The following is a 19,126-nucleotide window of genomic DNA, read 5'->3' as shown; positions in this document are numbered from 1 at the left end:
ACAACAGTCCAATGCTTTCAAACTCGTTCCAGTGATTGAACCAACAAAATGGTCGAGTTAAGGTTCAACCATGATTCATTGATTTTTTAACTATTTTATATTTTTAAAAATAAAAATAAGCAAAGACATGTAAAATCAACACAAAAATCCTAAATTTTGTAATACCTTCTAGAGAAGATTTTCTAATTTAATACATTCTAATTCATCTACCAAACAAAAGAAAAAAATATTTCATTAAAAAATAAATGATCAACAAAATTATGAACAAATCTATCCAATATCTTAAATTAATCAAAGAATAGTTTGACTTTGCAAACTAAAAAAAAATTGAAAGGATTTGTAAAATTAACTTCAAAAAGAAAGTAGAAAAAATCATGAATATGAAAAAAAAAAGATGGAAGAGACAAGGAAAAACAAGCATGCTTTTTATCTACCAAATTCAACTTCCTTATTGTCTTTACCATCAATAATGTGAAAGAAATGATAGAAGAGAAAAAGGAAAAAGAAAAAAGAAGAGGAGATGAGTGGAGCTTGTAAAGCGGTTCTTGTAGGTGAAAATTCTTAAAGAAAGAAGAGGATTGAGGGTTTCTTTAATTTTTTTATTGGATTAGTCATTTTATATTTAAGTTGAGCCAACTAAGGTGTTTTTTTTTTAAATTTGAGAAAAATGGCTCATCAACCAATTTAATTGTAGGAGTAGACAATTAGTTGTAATTGTTGGGCTTTGATAGAATCCAAAAGTTCAAAAAAGTGAGTAGCTCTTAAGAAAAAGGTCCAAATCCCAAGTCAAAATTCAAAAATCGAACTTGAGTGGTTTAACTGATTTATTTCGGCTCGCCAGTTTTGAAAATTTTCGAGTTTCTCATTGAACCAGTCCGGTTGTTAAAACACTGCAACAGTCACAGTGATAGCTGTCAAGTGCCACCTACGTATGAATCCTGGGCCCCTTGTTGCAATGCAGTTTATCTCAGCTAGCTCACTGCTGAGTTTCGGGAGAGTTAGCCCATTTTTACTTTTTTTGAAGTGGGATCAAGTACAGAGAGAATTATTAACAAGTTTAGAACTTATCCACCTCGATTTGCCCATTCTGACATTACTTGTGGAGTTATCATCCAAATTTAACTAAAAACTCATTGAAGAGCACTTAAATGCAGGTGATATATATATCCTTGGTATTTTTCCGCAAAGCCATCCAAGCGAGATGAGCCATCCCTTCTTCTACGCCACCTGAGCTTCATTTTGTCTGCAAGGGAAAGAAAAATGGGAGAGTTAAAGTCTTTTTTTTTTTGTGAAAAAAGAAAAAGTGGGAGAGTTAAAGTTTGAGTGCGCATTTAATCTAATGGAAAGAGTATACAAGAAAAAAGAAAAGAAAAAGAGGCAAACATTATCCAACAGATTGGTGTTGCCAAGTATCAGTGGCATTCCCATGGATGCGGACACTAGCCGATAGTACTTTCCTTCGTTCATCACAACTCTCTTCTTGCATATCCTCCTCCTTCACCACTTTGTCTTCATTCTCCCCTAGGCTAGTATAAATTATTAATTTCTCCATGCAAATGCAACTTCCATTTCCACATTCTCCTCCATTACTCTGAAAACTCCCGAAATAAACAAAATCAAAGACAGAAGCTGACTGCAGTGGAAACGAAAACGGAAGGCAAGGAAAGAAGCCTGAACAAGCCAGTTCAAGAAAAGGCAGCATGAGAGGCAAAGGCGGACAAGAGAATGCTTCCTGCACCTACAAAGGAGTCTGGAAGCAGACTTGGGGCAAGTGGGTGGCAGAATACGCGAACCCAATCGTGGTTAGCACCTCTGGTTGGGAACTTTCAACACCGCTCACGAGGCAGCCATTGCTTACGGTACTGCAGCACGTAAGCTGTAGGGGACAGCCGCCAAGCTAAACCTACCACATCTCTATCAGAGACCTCAGCACGTTCCTGTCTACTTCACTCTCAACACTCTCACTCCGATCAACACCAGTGGCGGGAATCAAGGTGGGTTGCAAGCAACAAATTCCTTTTCAACAAAATTCATTCCTGAATTATGCATCCAGCAGTAGCTCCAATGATCTACCCCAGTATCACGGAAATGAAGGGTTGGTTTTCAAGACGAAGCCAGAAGTAACTGCAACAGGTTACCCCCATGGGTACAACAACTCTGGTGTAACATCAGTTATGAGCAACAATAACAACGTTGTTGACGACAATGGAAATAAGGTAGTCAAAAGTGAGGAAGGAAATATGGAAGAAGTGTGGAATATCTTAAATATCAATTTACCAGAGACAGACGACTCTGTTGGGGAAATCGGGTAATTTCCCACTCAAAAATACAACTAGTGATTAAACCGATTCAATAATTCCCAGGAAAGATCGTCGAAACAATCTCCTTAAACAGAATTACCATTCCAAGTAAATTCCCAGGAAAGGCTGGAGGGGTCACAAGCGGTCCCACTTAAAACCCAGTCTCCTAGACAGAACTTACGTGCACGGTGTATTATCACAACTATATCCGTGTATACATAAATAATACGAAAACACGAATAAGAAAATACACCCAAAAGAATCGTATAATACACTACAAATAAACCCGACAAATATATTGAATACTATACTATAATTGAAAAGAAACTGCTAAATAAATGCGGAACAAAATAAAAGAGATAAGGAAAGAACGCACCCGAAAATTGATAACGGAGTTCGGCCAATTTTGCCTACTCTCCGAGCACCACTCAAGCAGCCCGCTTTTATAAATTTTGGGAGAAGAAAGAATACAAAGAATTACAAAATCCTTAGGGGTAATTCTTTGTTGTTCTTGGTACACTTTAATTTGAAGGATTGATAGCTATTTATAGCAATCTCTCAATTCCTCAATTCCTAAAGCTTCCGATGTGGGATGAAATGTTTGCCAAAAACTTCAACATTTTTGGGCTTAAAAAAAGTCAACAAATGTGGTTTGAATTCAAAGATTTGAATTCAACAAATCTCCACCTTGGCATAATTTCTAATCCCACCCAAAAAATACAAACCTTCTTACCCAAAAAATAACCAATGGTCCTTGCGGTGCTTTCAAATTTGCGCCCTCAGGCGCCAACTCAAATATGCAGGATATTGACCAAGTCTAAACAATGTTCAAACTTGGACCTTGTAACCACCTTGGTCAGCATATCTGCAGGATTCTCCGTAGTCCAAATCTTCTGAAGAAAAATCTCCTCTTCTTCGAGAATTTCCCGCACAAAGTGATAGCGAACATCAATGTGCTTCGTTCTTGCGTGAAAGACTTGGTTCTTTGCTAAGTGAATAGCACTCTGACTGTCACAAAACACGTCAATGTGTTTTTGACCAACTCCCAAGTCTTCAAGCAATCCTTGAAGCCAAATTGCCTCCTTCACAGCTTCTGTAATCGCCATGTACTCTGCCTCCGTTGTTGACAAAGCCACCGTTGATTGCAAAATAGACTTCCAACTGACTGGCGCCTTGGCAAATGTGAACAAGTAGCCAGTTGTAGAACGTCGCTTATCCAAATCACCTGCATAATCAGAATCACAATATCCAACTACACATTGACCAAGTGATTTATCCTGCTCAAATACTAATCCAACATCTACGGTATTTTGGATATACCGTAAAATCCATTTCACAGCTTGCCAATGACCCTTGCCTGGATCATGCATAAACCTGCTTACCACACTAACTGCCTGTGAAATGTCGGGTCTCGTACACACCATTGCATACATCAAGCTACCAACTGCATTAGCATACGGGACTTTCGCCATGTATGCTCGCTCTTCATCCGTCTTTGGAGATAATAGGCTACTAAGTTTCAAATGAGGAGCAAGCGGAGTACTTACAGGTTTTGAATCTTCATTCATGCCAAAACGTTGTAGTACCTTCTTCAAATACTGCTTCTGTGTCAGACAAAGCTTGCCTCTCGTTCTATCCCTGCTTATCTCCATGCCGAGAATCTTCTTGGCTTCTCCCAAATCCTTCATCTCGAACTCTTTACTCAACTGAGCCTTCAATTTATCAATTTCAACTTGGCTCTTTGATGCTATCAGCATATCATCAACGTACAAGAGTAAATAGATGTAGGAATCATCTTGTAGATTGCGCAAATACACACAGTGATCATATTTGCTTCTTGTGTACTTCTGGCCCATCATGAACTGGTCAAATCGTTTGTACCATTGCCTCGGTGATTGCTTCAATCCGTACAACGATTTGCTCAGTTTACAAACCCAATTTTCTTTACCAGCAACTTTGAATCCATCTGGTTGAGACATATAGATTTCCTCCTTCAAGTCACCGTGAAGGAATGCGGTCTTCACATCAAGTTGAGCTAGCTCCAAATTCAACTGCACTACCAAGGCCAACAAAATTCTAATCGAGGAATGTTTAACAACTGGAGAAAATACCTCATTATAATCAACTCCCTCCTTCTGAGCGTAGCCTTTAGCCACCAATCTTGCCTTGTAGCGAACATCAATCTTGTCAGGAAATCCTTCTTTCTTTGCAAATATCCATTTGCATCCAATTGCCTTCTTGCCCTTCGGTAGTTGTGTCAACTTCCACGTCTTGTTCTTCTGAAGAGATTGCATCTCTTCTTCCATAGCATCTTTCCATCTATTATTTTCTGTACTTTGAACTGCTTCAGAAAATGTGGATGGAACATCATCAATAACTGGAAGTGCATAAGCCACCATGTCAACAAAACGAGCAGGTTTATGAATTTCTCGTCTTGCCCTATTGACGGCAATTGACTCTTGCTGCTGTTGAGGTTCTTGGGTTGAAACCTCTTCCTCATCTGACTCCTCTTCTGCCATGGGAGAGTCACTGATGGTGCTATTTGCTGGACTCACCATTATTTGCTCAAACTCCACCTGTTTCGGCGTACACTCCACCTGTTGCGGAGTACCACTGGTTCCATCTTGTGTTACCTTATTCAACATGGCAGATTCATCAAAGGTAACATCCCTGCTGATAATGGTTTTCTTTGCTTCTAGACACCACAACCGGTATCCCTTAACTCCAGCACTAAGGCCCATAAAGAGAGCCTTCTTTGCACGTGGATCCAATTTTGATTCATTTACATGATAATATGCAGTAGAACCAAAAATACGCAAAGAATCATAATCTGTTGCAAGTTTTCCAGACCATACCTCTAATGGAGTCTTGCCACCGATTGCAGATGATGGCAAGCGATTGACGAGATGTTGAGCGTATGTCACAGCCTCAGCCCAAAACTTTCTGCCTAACCCAGCATTAGACAGCATGCAACGTACTTTCTCCACTAGTGTCTTGTTCATACGTTCTGACACCCCATTCTGCTGCGGTGTTTTTCTAACTGTGAAGTGCCGAACTATGCCATATTCTTGGCATATCTTCTGGAAGGGATCACTCTTGTATTCTCCACCGTTGTCTGTTCGGAGAATCTTGATCTTTCTTCCCGTCTGGTTTTCAACCTGAGCTTTCCATTTAAGGAAAATCTCTAGCACCTCATCCTTGCTCTTCATAGTAAACACCCAAACTCTTCTGGAAAAATCATCAATAAAAGTGACAAAATAATACCTGCCACCAAGGGATGGAGTCTTGGCAGGTCCCCACACATCTGAGTGCACATAATCCAAAATACCCTTGGTATTATGGATACCAGTGCCAAATTTCACTTTTCTTTGTTTTCCCAGAACACAATGCTCACAAAATTCTAATTTGCAAACTTTCGTACCTTTCAATAATCCTTGTTTGGCAAGATTTTGCAAGGATTTTTCTCCAGCATGTCCCAATCGCATGTGCCACAACTTTGTTGCCTCCGTATCTTTCTTGCTACTGGAAGATGTTGCTGCTACTACTGTCCCAACAACTGTACTACCTTGGTAGTAATACAGATTATTCTTCCTCACACCTTTCAACATCACAAGTGCTCCCGAAGTTACTTTAAGAATTCCATCTCGCATCTTCACTTCCAGGCCTTTTGACTCCAAGAGTCCCAAGGAGATGAGATTCCTCTTCAAATTCGGCACGTACCGAATATCCTTCAGGATTCTGGTGGATCCATCATGATTACGCAGCTTGATTGAACCTATCCCACGTGTTTTACATGGATTGTCATTTCCCATGTACACAACTCCACCATCAAGTTCTTCAAATTCAAAGCACCACTCCCGCATGGGAGTCATATGGTAGGTACAAGCTGAATCCAAAATCCACTCATCTGGATGGGATGTTAGAGGTGATACAGCCAAAGAGAAATCTGATTCCGCATCACTTTTGCATTCTGCAATATTTACGTCTTGCGGAGCTTTCCCTTTCTTCTTCAACTTTGGACAGTCTTTCTTCCAGTGCCCTTTCTCACGACAGAAAGCACACTCATCTTTGGCAACTCTGCTTTTCGATTTGGACCTTCCTCTTCTCCCCTTTGATTGGCTTTGTTGACGACCTCTTGCCACTAACGCTTCATCTGCTGCAGCTACTTTCTTTTTCATTTTATCCTGCTTTCTCAATTCACGACTATACAAAGCAGAACATACAGCATCTAAAGACACATTCTCCTTCCCATGAAGTAACGTAGTTTCCAAATGTTCAAATTCATCAGGAAGGGATGATAACAACATCAAAGCCAAATCTTCATTTTCAAAATTTACATCTAAATTAAACAGGTCTGCTACTAATTGATTAAACATAGTGATGTGTTCATTCATAGTAGTACCTGGTTGGTAATCGAAACGGAACAATCTTTTCTTCATTAGGAGTTTATTCTGACCACTTTTCTTCAGAAATTTCTCCTCCAATGCCCTCCACAATTTCCATGCAGAAGTCTCGTTTTTGAAAGCATATTTTTGCTCTTTGGACAAACACGATCGAATAGTTCCGCATGCCAACCGATTTATGGTACTCCACTCCTTCTCTTCTATGTCATCTGGTTTCTTTTCTTCAATGGCAATGTCAAGACCCTGTTGGAAAAGGGAGTCCATGACTTCGCCTTGCCACATGCCGAAATGGCCAGTACCGTCAAATGTGTCCACCGCCACCTTCAAACTTGACATTGGAATCCTCGACCATGTGGACGAGGAAGCCGATGCCCCAGATATAATTCTTGACGTGGAATTGTCAGATGCCATTACAGACTCAAAATTATAGTATTCAATATAACAAATTACAAATAAGCCAAAGGACGAACCTTCGGCTCTGATACCACTTGTTGGGGAAATCGGGTAATTTCCCACTCAAAAATACAACTAGTGATTAAACCGATTCAATAATTCCCAGGAAAGATCGTCGAAACAATCTCCTTAAACAGAATTACCATTCCAAGTAAATTCCCAGGAAAGGCTGGAGGGGTCACAAGCGGTCCCACTTAAAACCCAGTCTCCTAGACAGAACTTACGTGCACGGTGTATTATCACAACTATATCCGTGTATACATAAATAATACGAAAACACGAATAAGAAAATACACCCAAAAGAATCGTATAATACACTACAAATAAACCCGACAAATATATTGAATACTATACTATAATTGAAAAGAAACTGCTAAATAAATGCGGAACAAAATAAAAGAGATAAGGAAAGAACGCACCCGAAAATTGATAACGGAGTTCGGCCAATTTTGCCTACTCTCCGAGCACCACTCAAGCAGCCCGCTTTTATAAATTTTGGGAGAACAAAGAATACAAAGAATTACAAAATCCTTAGGGGTAATTCTTTGTTGTTCTTGGTACACTTTAATTTGAAGGATTGATAGTTATTTATAGCAATCTCTCAATTCCTCAATTCCTAAAGCTTCCGATGTGGGATGAAATGTTTGCCAAAAACTTCAACATTTTTGGGCTTAAAAAAAGTCAACAAATGTGGCTTGAATTCAAAGATTTGAATTCAACAGACTCTTCCATTTGGGCTGACAATCAAGCTGTTTCCCCTTTTTTGGCTGCTATGAGTGATCCAGGATCTTCTCGTCAAATTCGAAGATAGCAAAGGCTGGGATGGATTCAGCTATCCTTGGAACTGAAGCGCATGGAATACTAAATAAGCTTTAATATAATATAATATATAGCATATTATTTATTATATATATATGTTTGTTTAATAAATTTGCTTCTTGTCCGTGTTTATTTCTGTTTTGCTTGCTTGAATTGTATGAAGCTTTTTGAATTTGGGTACACATTGGAGGGCCTAAAGGCACATTGTGCAGAAACCAAACAAAAGTCGACACCCTGATTAAAATAGCAACCATTTCACTCCTGGTTTTTGAAGCAAACTTTCCTTAATTAAATAGTCTGCACTCATATTTTCTTTTCTCCAACTGTGAATAAGTTGTAGTTCCCAGTTTTTCTTCGTCTAGCATTTGATCTACTTTAGTAGGCTCGAATGTGGACTGCTCTGTGTGTCTGATTCCACCCGTGACAAAGTTAGTTTACAATCGGTTTTAACCAGTATTCTTCTGTATCCAGCATTCGATGCAATTCACAGCCCATAAAACAGGCTCAAAATTTAGCTGCCATATTGGTGGCTAGTCCTAAAGGTTTATTTCTGTTTTGCTTGCTTGTCTGTAGGTTTATTTCTAGTTTACTATAGGGAAAATATTATTAAACATCAAGGCAAATTTTCGGATGCCTTGGTCTATAGGATGACATTCATAATTTGCTATGTTGAACGACTACGTTTGACTAAGATCATAATTTCCAAAAAAAAACAATCTTAAAATTCTTAAGAGCTATTGTAAAAACTTAATAAAACATAAGATAATCAACCGTTCGTGCAATCGCCTTTTTTTGGGTAGAATGCGAAGGAGATTTTTTTGCCTTACTAGCTCATTTGCTCGATCGAGTCACCTTCAGCTCTATTTGCTGCAACCGCTACAGAAACCTCTTGAAATTTGGACACAATAAAGCATTTGCACCATCAGGACAGGGCTGGAGTCTTATCTATCAATCTCAAGCAAGGTAAGCTAGGAAATCATGTCAAGCAGAGAAGCAATTAAGGAATTTACCTAAGCCTGAGAAGCGCACTCTTTCAAACTTTTTAAATGTTGCCTGATCTGGGCTTTAATAGAGGGCCTGTTTGGATGCCAAATTTTTTGCCAGTTTTTGATAGACAATTTTTTAAAATACACACCCTACAACACCCAAAAACGTACATCCATCTCTCTCTTCTGCCACCACCCTCCAACCTCAGCTCACCACTGCCGGTGCCACTTCACTGACGCCGATATTGTTACCGGTGCAGCCTTCTTTTTTGGTCTCTCTTTCTCTCTCTCCTCCTTCCTCTTTTGATCTACAATTTGGACTCGGCTCCTCTCATTCTCCCTCTTTCGATCTACAATGTAGACTGGATCTAGCCTGATCCACGAGGGGAGGGGGTGGGGGTTGCGTACTTCTAATCCTCGGCCTCACAACCAAGCCTCGACTGGGCCTCACGAATACTAGCTTGCCATGTTCTAGATAACAATTAAAGGATTCTAAAATTACTCTCATCATTGTCTTCTTCGATGCATCATCATCTTTTTCGACGTTTTGGTTCCTTGACTTCGTATTGTGCATTTCTCTCTACCTTAATGGGTAAATTTTAGATATTTTTTTGTTGTAGTTTCTTTTAATGTAATTGACTATTAGAAATATATAAATAACATAATTTGTCTTTTTCAATTCCATAGAACCAGTAGAAGGAGAAAGACCTCTTTTTTTGACCTCCAATATTTATGAAGACTAGGTTTAAATCTTGTGCAAATTTAGGGCTTCGATGACAGTGTTAATTGTGTCCAAATTTTGCAAGGAAGATGGATTTTGTATTGAATCACAATTGCAATTCATAATTTAACACAGTGATAAAACTAATTCACTTTTATTTGGAGTTTGGAGAGTTGTTATTTTTATGTAGAGTATGGAATACAACTTCCTTTTGATGGAATTTTGGAGTCCTTCTCGTGCTTTCAATTTAGTTCTATTTCTACCAAGAAAAATCCTTGACTTCTGATGCAAAAGCCACTTGAATACCTGATTGAGCCGAACCGCCATTATTTCCGTAACAAAGACCAAAAGCGTAAGAGACCTGTCACATTAGAATATAAAAAGTTTTTGAATTGCAAATAAGTTGAGTCGGATCGAATTTTGACCTTGTCAAGTCTAGCTCGGCTCAATTATATTGAGCTCAAATTTGACAAATTCTCAATCTAAAACTTGAGTTCAAACTTGACCTCAAGTTCGAGCCTAGGAGAGTTTGAGTTCAAGAAAATAAAAATAATGATTATATTTTTTAGAATGGATAAAATAGACATTTTACCTAAATAATTTTGAAAAAACATTGGGACATATATGTAAGTTTACTATTAGAAATAAAAATACTAAAAACATATAAATTTGATCCTAATCGATGAGCCAACTAGCTGATTATATTTATACTCAAATTTAGTTTGATAGATTGATTTGGTCGGTTTGAATTTGGTATTACCGAACTCTAGTCGAGAGTTGAATTTTGATCGAGTCAACTCACAAGCATTCACGAGCTAGTTTGATTCATTTGCAACTCTAATTGTGAACTATGGGAACCTATTCAAAAACCAATTATTTGATATTATTAAATTGGGTTTTTATTCAAAGGGCATGTGTGCAATGGACACTGATTAAGAAGGGTTTTGGATGTTAAACTATTAAAAAATGAATTAAAATTGGGAATTATGTCTCAATTCTAAAGCAAGAAATAAATATAAGTATATGCAATTTAAATGGTTAACAGTTCACAAATTAGGTGTACAACTAGTATCCATTTAATACTTGGTAAAAGTATTATATTTTATCTTAGAAAGATAAACAATATCAACCAGCACCAATTGTGTCGAATAATAAGGGTATTGTATTGGTGTCTTGTGCAATTAGTGTCAATAACTCATACTACTAATATTAGAACTTATACAGTAAAACCACTATAAACTAATATCAATAAATTAATAACTTCTATTAAATAATAAATTTTTTCAGTCTGATTTGGGCTAATGAGGTAAATTAATAGTTTCAGTAACGCAATAAGATAATAATTTTTTTTGAAAACCGTATATAATACATTTGTCCCATTCATATCATATATTAATAATTTACTAAAATTACATATCATATTTTCTTAAAATATAAGTCTATTGTTGCTTGTTTTTCCTTAAAGTTTAAATCTACATGAATCTCATCTCTAAGTTTTCTTATTGTATCTAAAAGTTTTGAAAATATTGTTATTTACATACATAATATTGTTAATCTAATTCATTGTACGCCTATATCCATCAATTAGTATTCCTAAATCCTTTTAATCTCTTGATAATAGGAAATGGTATCAATTACAATGTACATTGAAGATATTAATAGAATTAAATTATACATACAAATCGAGCAGATATTAATTGATTAATATTCCTTAGATAGAATTGTAAGTGCATAAATTATTAATTTATTGATTAATTAATATCTCTTTTAATTAATAGAATTCATATGATCCCAAAAGTATTAATTTATAGAGGCTTTACCATACTTCTTGTGAGGTTTACGATTATGAATTTAATCCCTCCCGAATAACATATGTTGGCTTTCATGTCAAATTTTTACAATTGTGTGATAGAGAATCTTTGTTAGTTTCAAATATTAGTTGGCATTTCATCTTAAATAATTTACCTTTCAAACTTATAGTCGTCATATAATACATTTGAATATGAAAGTGACCTTATCTATAAATGCTGGTTGATAATTGAAGTTTATCTTGCTTGGACGATTTTCCAAATTAACTACTAATGATGGTTGTTCTCTTATTGGATTAAAAATTTCTACATTTTAGCTCAAGGTTTAGGTAACCAAAGAGAACGCCTATAAGTTTTTTCACTTAGGAAGCCAAGAGCAATGATTTTGCGTTATCTCATGTTAAATCTGATCGCATAAGAAATAGAATAACCATAAATTGAGTACTCACTGCTCCTAATCTTCCTTTGCCTATAAAATCATTTTCTTAGATTTTGATCGTCTCTAACCATAAATTGAGTACTCACTGCTCCTAATCTTCCTTTGCCTATAAAATCATTTTCTTAGATTTTGATCGTCTCTGGCTCGAATCCATTTCATTCAATTACATAACAGCCAAAATTATAGTGATTTAGAGTATATTGTGTACGAGGCCAGGATTACTTAAATTGGTACGAGCTGTTCTAAAAGCATCAAAGTAAGTAAAAGCCATTGCGTCCATAATCACTCAACTCTCCCTTTTGCCGGCCGCTCTTTTATAAATTAGAAAAAGCAAAGTTGATTGGTTAATTATGGCAAATAAGCGAAGTTGATTGGTTAATTATGGCAAATAGAAGTTGGCACAAACTTGACTTGATTATTAACCTTCGAGATACAAGTAAACATACTTACCGAAAGAGTCAAATCCGCTTTAATTGGGCAGCAAAAAACAATAATAAAAGACAACTCAAATTTCTTAAGTAGCATCAATGTTGAACTCAGGTGTCGAGCACCGCAAGCCAACAGTTTTTATTGGCACTATTCAATTACACACTGTGGTAGTGAGTGCTGACGAAATACTTTGAAACTTTGAGGGGTAGAGGGGAAAGTACATCGGTCGGTGCTTTGGTCGCTCCAGTTTTTGTTTCTTTCTAAGGATTGTAGAACGGTAATCCTTAGACGTTTCTCCACAAAACAACTTAGCAAAATATTGAAAAGTTTACTAGATTCCAAAGTCTCAACACCTCAACTAGAACATTTAAAGGAGCACAACAGTCACTGTGATAGCTGCCAAGTGCCTACCTACGTCTCAACCCTAGGCCTGTGTAGCAATGCAATATATCTCAGCTAGCTCACTGCTGAGTTTCGGGAGAGATAGCCCATTTTTTTTTATCTATTTATTTATTTTTTGAAGTGGGATCAAGTGCTCAGAGAATTACTAACAAGTTTAGAATTTATCCACCTCGATTTGCCCGTTCTGACATCAGTTTTGGAGTTATGACCCAAACTTAACTACAAACTCATTCAGCAGCACTTAAATGCATGTGAAATATTTATCCTTGGTATTTCTCCTCAAAGCCATCCAAGTGGGATGAACCATCCGTTCTTCTACGCCACCTGAGCTTAATTTTTGTCTGAAAGGGGAAGAAAAGTGAGAGTTAAAGTTCGAGTGCACATTTAATCTGACGGAAAAAGTATACAAAGAAAAAAAATAAAAGACAAAGATTGGTGTTGCCAAGTATCAGTGGCATTGCTATGGACGTGGACACGTAGCTGATAGTACTTTCTTATATTCATCACAACTCTCTTCTCGTGTATCCTCCTCCTCCTTCATCACTCTTTGTCTTCATCCTTACCTAGCCTAGTATAAATTGTTAATTTCTCCATGCAAATGCAATTGCCATTCCTACACTCTCCACTACTACTCTGAAAAATCCCGAAATAAACAAAATCAACGATGGAAGCAGACGGCAGTGCAAATGGGAACGGAAACGGAAGGCAAGGAAAGAAGCCTGCAAACGCCAGTTCAAGAAAAGGCTGCACGAGAGGCAAAGGCGGACCTGAGAATGCTTCCTGTACCTACAAAGGAGTCCGGCAGCGGACTTGGGGCAAGTGGGTGGCAGAAATACGCGAACCCAACTGTGGTTCGCGCCTCTGGTTGGGAACTTTCGACACCTCCCACGAGGCAGCCATCGCTTACGATGCAGCAGCATATAAGCTGTATGGGGATGCCGCCAAGCTGAATCTACCACATCTCTTTGGGAGGGCTCAGAACATTCCCGACTACTTCACTCTCAACACCAGCGGCGGAAATGAAAGCGGAGTTCAACCAGTTCCTTTTCAACAGAATTCGCTCCTGAATTTTGCTTCCAGCAGCAGCTCCAGTTATCCCGTACCCCAGTATCAGGGGAATGAAGGGCTGTTCTTTGAGCTGAACCCAAACGCAACTGCAACTGGTTACCCCACTGGTACAGCAACTGTTGGTATAACATCAGTTAGGAACGACAATACCAACGTTATTCACGACAATGGAAATGAGGCAGTCAGAAGTGAGGAAGCACCTATGAAAGAAGTGTGGAACAGCCTCAAATCAAATTTGCCAGAGACAGATGACTCTTCAATTTGGGCTGAAGCTCAGGCTGCTTCCCCTTTTCAGGTTGCTATGAATGATCCAGGAATCTTCGATGGCAACCTCGATGGCAACTACCCCTGGAACTGAAGTGCATGTAATGCATTATAGCCTTTAATATAATATAATATAATATATAGCAAATTATTATACTATATGTATATAATTAGTTATAAAGTGAATAAGTATATACTTAATGGTGGCTGCTAGTAGCCGTCTTTATATATTTAGAAATATTAATATTGTCTATATATTTTTAGAGAGAGATAGGGAGAGAAAGAAAATATATGTATGTATATTTGTGTTTGTTTAATATATTTGCTTTTTATCTATGTGTTTATTTCTATTTTGCTTGTTGTATGTAGGTTTATATATTTTATTTTATTTTATTTTTGGGTTCAGTGGAGAGCCTAAAGGCCATTACACAGAAACTAAAAAGAAGTCGGCACCCTACTTATATTATTCAATTCAAAAAAATTTTCCACGTTACTTGATTAGGACTTTAATAGAGGGCTTGTTTGGATGCCAAATTTTTGCCAGTTTTTAATAAACAAAGTTAATAGTAACATAAAAAAAAAACTCACAAAATTTATTTACACATCCCACAACACCCAAAAATACACACATATCTCTCTCTTCTACTACTACTCTCCAACCTCAACTCATCACTGTCGATGCCACCTCACAGCCATCGGTCCTATTGCTGGCACCGCCGTCTCTCTCTCTCTCTTTCTCTCTCCCCCTACCTCTCTCTCTCTCTCTCTTTTCTCCTCTCTCCCTCCCTCTTTTGATCAACAATTACTGTCGATGCCACCTTGCACAATGATATTCTTTTTACGGACAGCTGTCCAAAGAAAAGAGAACAAATTTTATATATAGTACCAACTTGCACAATCTCAAGTGCAAACTAAATTATCATGTCTGCCTTGAGTTATTCTTTTTTCTTTTTTTTTTATCTGCCTTGAGTATTTGCTGATAATTGTTATTATCTCATGCAAACCAAGATGAATATATCGACAAACAGTTCAGCCACATTGGAAGTACAGTGAAAAACGTAATTTCAACAGGAGAACTTGTTGGGTATCTTAAGGTGATGGAATTGTGAGGTTGTTTTTATTGCTTTTTGCACAATGCGTTTGAGATGTTCTTTAAGGAGAAAGGCATGGGGTCGTCGTCATCAACAATTACCACGTATCTTACAAGAAAGTGATTTTTTTGCTTGACCAAACCAAAAAACAAAAATGTTTTGTTTTTAATTGTTAGCGTAAATCAATTGATCTTGTAATCCCAGTTCGTCTTATAAAGTGGGTTTTATGTGAGAATGGAAATAGACTTTTTTTTTGGGAGAATCCAGGAGTTGGATTCTTTAAATGCACAAGAACTAGGTAGCAGAATAATCTCTTTGGCCATAGTTGATTGATTAGCTTTCACCATTATTCTTTTTAAGTCTGTCACTATGTAGTCCAATGATTCAGTGCTCAGCTTTGTTGAGTTCTCAATTTGCAAGAACGTGTTCGTTGGTCTTAGGATCAGGAGGTTGCTAACACGAGAACGATAGAATTCTGCTCAAAGTCACGAGGTTTTCTTTGTTTTGTTCTCCAAATGAAGCAAGAGAAAGGCACAAAAGAAAAAGAGGGCCTTTACCATCCCAAATCCAATATATGTGTAAAAGAGAGGCATGGAACCATTAATAGTAATACTAATACTAATAACAGTTTAAGTACTACGTAACTTAAACCCTATTCTAATAACAGCCTTAATTGGAAGCATGAAAAAGTGAACCTATGGTAAATGGCTTGACGCACAAGCCATCATCGCTTTCATCGTTATCTGAAAAAGTAACCCAGAAATGAACACAAGTTTAGACGAGATAACGCTCGCCAACAAAACAAACAATCAAAACAACATAGGCGAAATCTTACGGATTCGTTTGCTTGCCCCAGATGCTGAAAAATAAGAAGCCCAACAGAAAAGGATTAAAAGGAAAAAAGATGATTGGCACTGAGCTAGGGAAAGATAACGTGTGTATTTGGATTGGGATGATTTGAGAAAAATAATTTACAACACAAATTTTAATACACTTTTTTATCTTTTCAATCACCTTTTTATTTGACAGACATCACATCACAAAAGTGCTACAGTAATTATTTTAAATAAATATTTCAAATAAACTCCTATCCAAACACACTCAATATTTCTTTTATTAAAAAAGAATGAGCAAAACCTAACAGAAAAGAAAAGGGCGAAAAAATGTTTCTGGATTGGTTGTTGCAATTTGCACAATTTGGTTTCAACTCCATTATTTGACATCTTTTGAGGGACATTTTACAAAAGATTTGTAGAAGCAAAGTTGAGATTCTAATAATAATTCTTGACTATATTTCTTCTATAAATATGTGCTTTAACTTGGATGTCCACAAATGTTGACTTATTGGAGCTATGTTTATATTGAAGATACAAGTGAAGGGTTTGAAGATTTCTTTATTAATAGATCTCATATCTTACATTTTTAAATGGAAGCTTAAGAAAGAGAGTGAAGATATCTCTTCACTTTAAGATGTGGTTCTTATATTTTCTTAGTTTAAGTATTGTAGGATAGTTTAGATTAGTTAGTTCATCCATTCTTGTGTACTACCCAGATGAAGATGAATTTTAGAATGAAGAAGGTAAGGAAGGAGCGCATGTGACAAGGTTACTCTATTTTCTCAACTCTTTATTTTTTGCACTGATTCCAAGAATCTGTTTGGATTGTAAATTATTTGAGATATTTTTACTGTAGCACTTTTTGTGATGTGATGTATGTGAGATAAAAAGGTAATTAGAAAGATAAAAAGGTGTGTTGAAAATTGTAATGATGATGTAAGCAAATAAATTTTAGCAAATAATCCTCTATCCAAACAAACCTTTGAAGTTTGGTTAATATATAAGTTTTGGATTTGTGTTTCATTATGTCTTTCTAAAGTTTATGCCTTGAGTTTTGATTAACTTTTGTGAATGTATTATGTTGATTTCTTGGCTATTTAATGTTATTATTATGAGCAAATTATTGAGCATTTTTGCTTATCTAATCATAATTAACTAGCCATTAATTGAGAGAACCTTAAGGTGTTAGATTTGAAATGACAATTGGAAATTAACACTAGTACATGGAAGTGTTAAATTTAGAGAGTACACTTAACGAAATTAGAGTGCAACTTTATGACTTTTGGGGCTTCGTCCCATGTAATTTGATAGTATAAATTGAACTTGTAACTAATTTCATAATCACGAGAGTAGATATGGATTATTTATAGGTATAGTTGATTCACTACGAGAGTAAGTTTTACATACATAAGGAAATTATGTCATAACTAGTCAAAATAATAGTGCTCAATGGTCAAAAATTTGCATTTGTATTAGTAGTTAGGACTACCATGACTTAAGGAACTTTCATTTGTTAATTTTCCGGCACATTTTAGCATAGTTTTATTTCCTTCAATTTTTTTGATTATCTAAATAATAGATGAGTTTTACTAGTGCCAATTGTTGTCCATTTTTCCTTGTGAATTTGACCCTCAATTATGACCTGTACATTTGCAGAAAATCACGTGTGAGGTGTTTAGAAATTTATTAATATAAAATTTGACTATAAATTGAGCTAAATTTTATATGCATGCTCTATGCTCATCAGTACACCTTATGAGTGTGTAAATTAATAAAAAAATTGAGTTATTTTTATTAAAACCAGTGAAAGTTATTAGAATTTTTTGGAAAAAAGTAAGTTGATTGCGTTTACTTCCCCAGTGGCTTGACCAAATTGCCAAACGAATCATATAATCGGGCCAAATTACAATTACCTCCTTATAAGTAATTGCGTTCAAATCCAACTAAGAGAAGTAAGAAATAAAAAAAATTGCCATTTGCAAATCTACATTTACCTTCCTTGAGGTTTGTTGAAATTACAAAAAGAGCCTTATGATTTGATGTGAGTGCAATTTAACTTTTGAATAGTTGACTTTATAAGAAAATCTCTTATAAGAGGTTTAGGGTAAAATAACCATGTTTGAGTCATTTGATGGATTCAAGATAAAAGATGGTCGAAAATTTTGGTTAGAACCAAATTTTTACCGACATGATTTCATAAGAGATGTAAAGTTAGTATTTTAAAAGTGAAAATTGAAAAAATTCATATACACACACACATGTATACATATATGTATGCACACATACATATATATACACATACACACACATATATAGTTCAACAAAACGATATACATACTAACATAAACAAATTTGTCAATTGAAGGAACTCTATCCAGCTATATGTCGTATACTTTGGGGAATCATGTACCATTGTTACAATTACTATATTAGTGCTTATATGAGTCGTATTAGAGCATATACATCGTTCTAGTACATTTGCTACAGTCTTAATAGAGTACAATTATCTCTGAAAATTATATATATATATATATATATATATATAGCGCCTTCCAACTATTAATATTCTAAATACCTCAGATCCTAAGAACATTTCACTTGCAAACTATCTTCGATGCTATTGTTTAGATTAGGCTACTCTGTTTAGATTAGACTGTTTTTGACTAAGTTTTGAAAGTCAAATCGGAAGCGACTTGGTAAAGTTCAGGGGGTTAGGGGTCAATCAGTTTGACCATGTAGGTTTGGAAGTCAAACCGGATGACATTATAAATACGTCATATTAATACAATATAATCAAAATAATCTATAGAAATTACCCTTAAATTTGTGGTTTACAACTTCACATACATATTTGATAAGTTAGATTTAGTCCAAAAGGGCTTGACTTAAAGGTTTTAAAAGTTTATAGGTAAACATGTAACTTGAAAACATATATTTGGTTATTTTACACTTTATTAAAACATTAAAGGGTCAAAAGAAAAATGCCAAAAAGTTGTAGGGTATTCAATGCTAATAAATGTTAAGCCTAATCCTTCTTACTATTTCTTCTTTCTATATATGCTATCATTCCTCTCTCTCTCTCTCTCTCTCTTTTGGCTCTTGTTTCT

The 19,126-nt window shown here is 36.1% G+C and overlaps 2 protein-coding genes across 2 annotated transcripts; both read left to right on the top strand.

Annotated features, from left to right (window-relative positions):
- The first annotated feature begins 1,700 nt into the window (after nucleotides 1-1,700).
- On the top strand, nucleotides 1,701-2,312 carry LOC140007295 (dehydration-responsive element-binding protein 2B-like). Its single transcript, XM_072050019.1, has 2 exons — nucleotides 1,701-1,878; nucleotides 1,981-2,312. Exons 1-2 carry the CDS (start codon nucleotides 1,701-1,703, stop codon nucleotides 2,310-2,312), a joined length of 510 nt encoding a protein of 169 aa, XP_071906120.1.
- An 11,112-nt stretch (nucleotides 2,313-13,424) lies between these two features.
- Nucleotides 13,425-14,186, top strand: LOC140007294 (dehydration-responsive element-binding protein 2E-like). The gene has a single exon (XM_072050018.1). It carries the CDS (start codon nucleotides 13,425-13,427, stop codon nucleotides 14,184-14,186), a length of 762 nt encoding a protein of 253 aa, XP_071906119.1.
- Nucleotides 14,187-19,126: the final 4,940 nt, after the last annotated feature.

This window comes from Coffea arabica, chromosome 5c (assembly GCF_036785885.1).
Source record: "Coffea arabica cultivar ET-39 chromosome 5c, Coffea Arabica ET-39 HiFi, whole genome shotgun sequence".
Taxonomy (NCBI): domain Eukaryota; kingdom Viridiplantae; phylum Streptophyta; class Magnoliopsida; order Gentianales; family Rubiaceae; genus Coffea; species Coffea arabica.
This window is presented reverse-complemented; position numbering and strand designations above follow the sequence as displayed.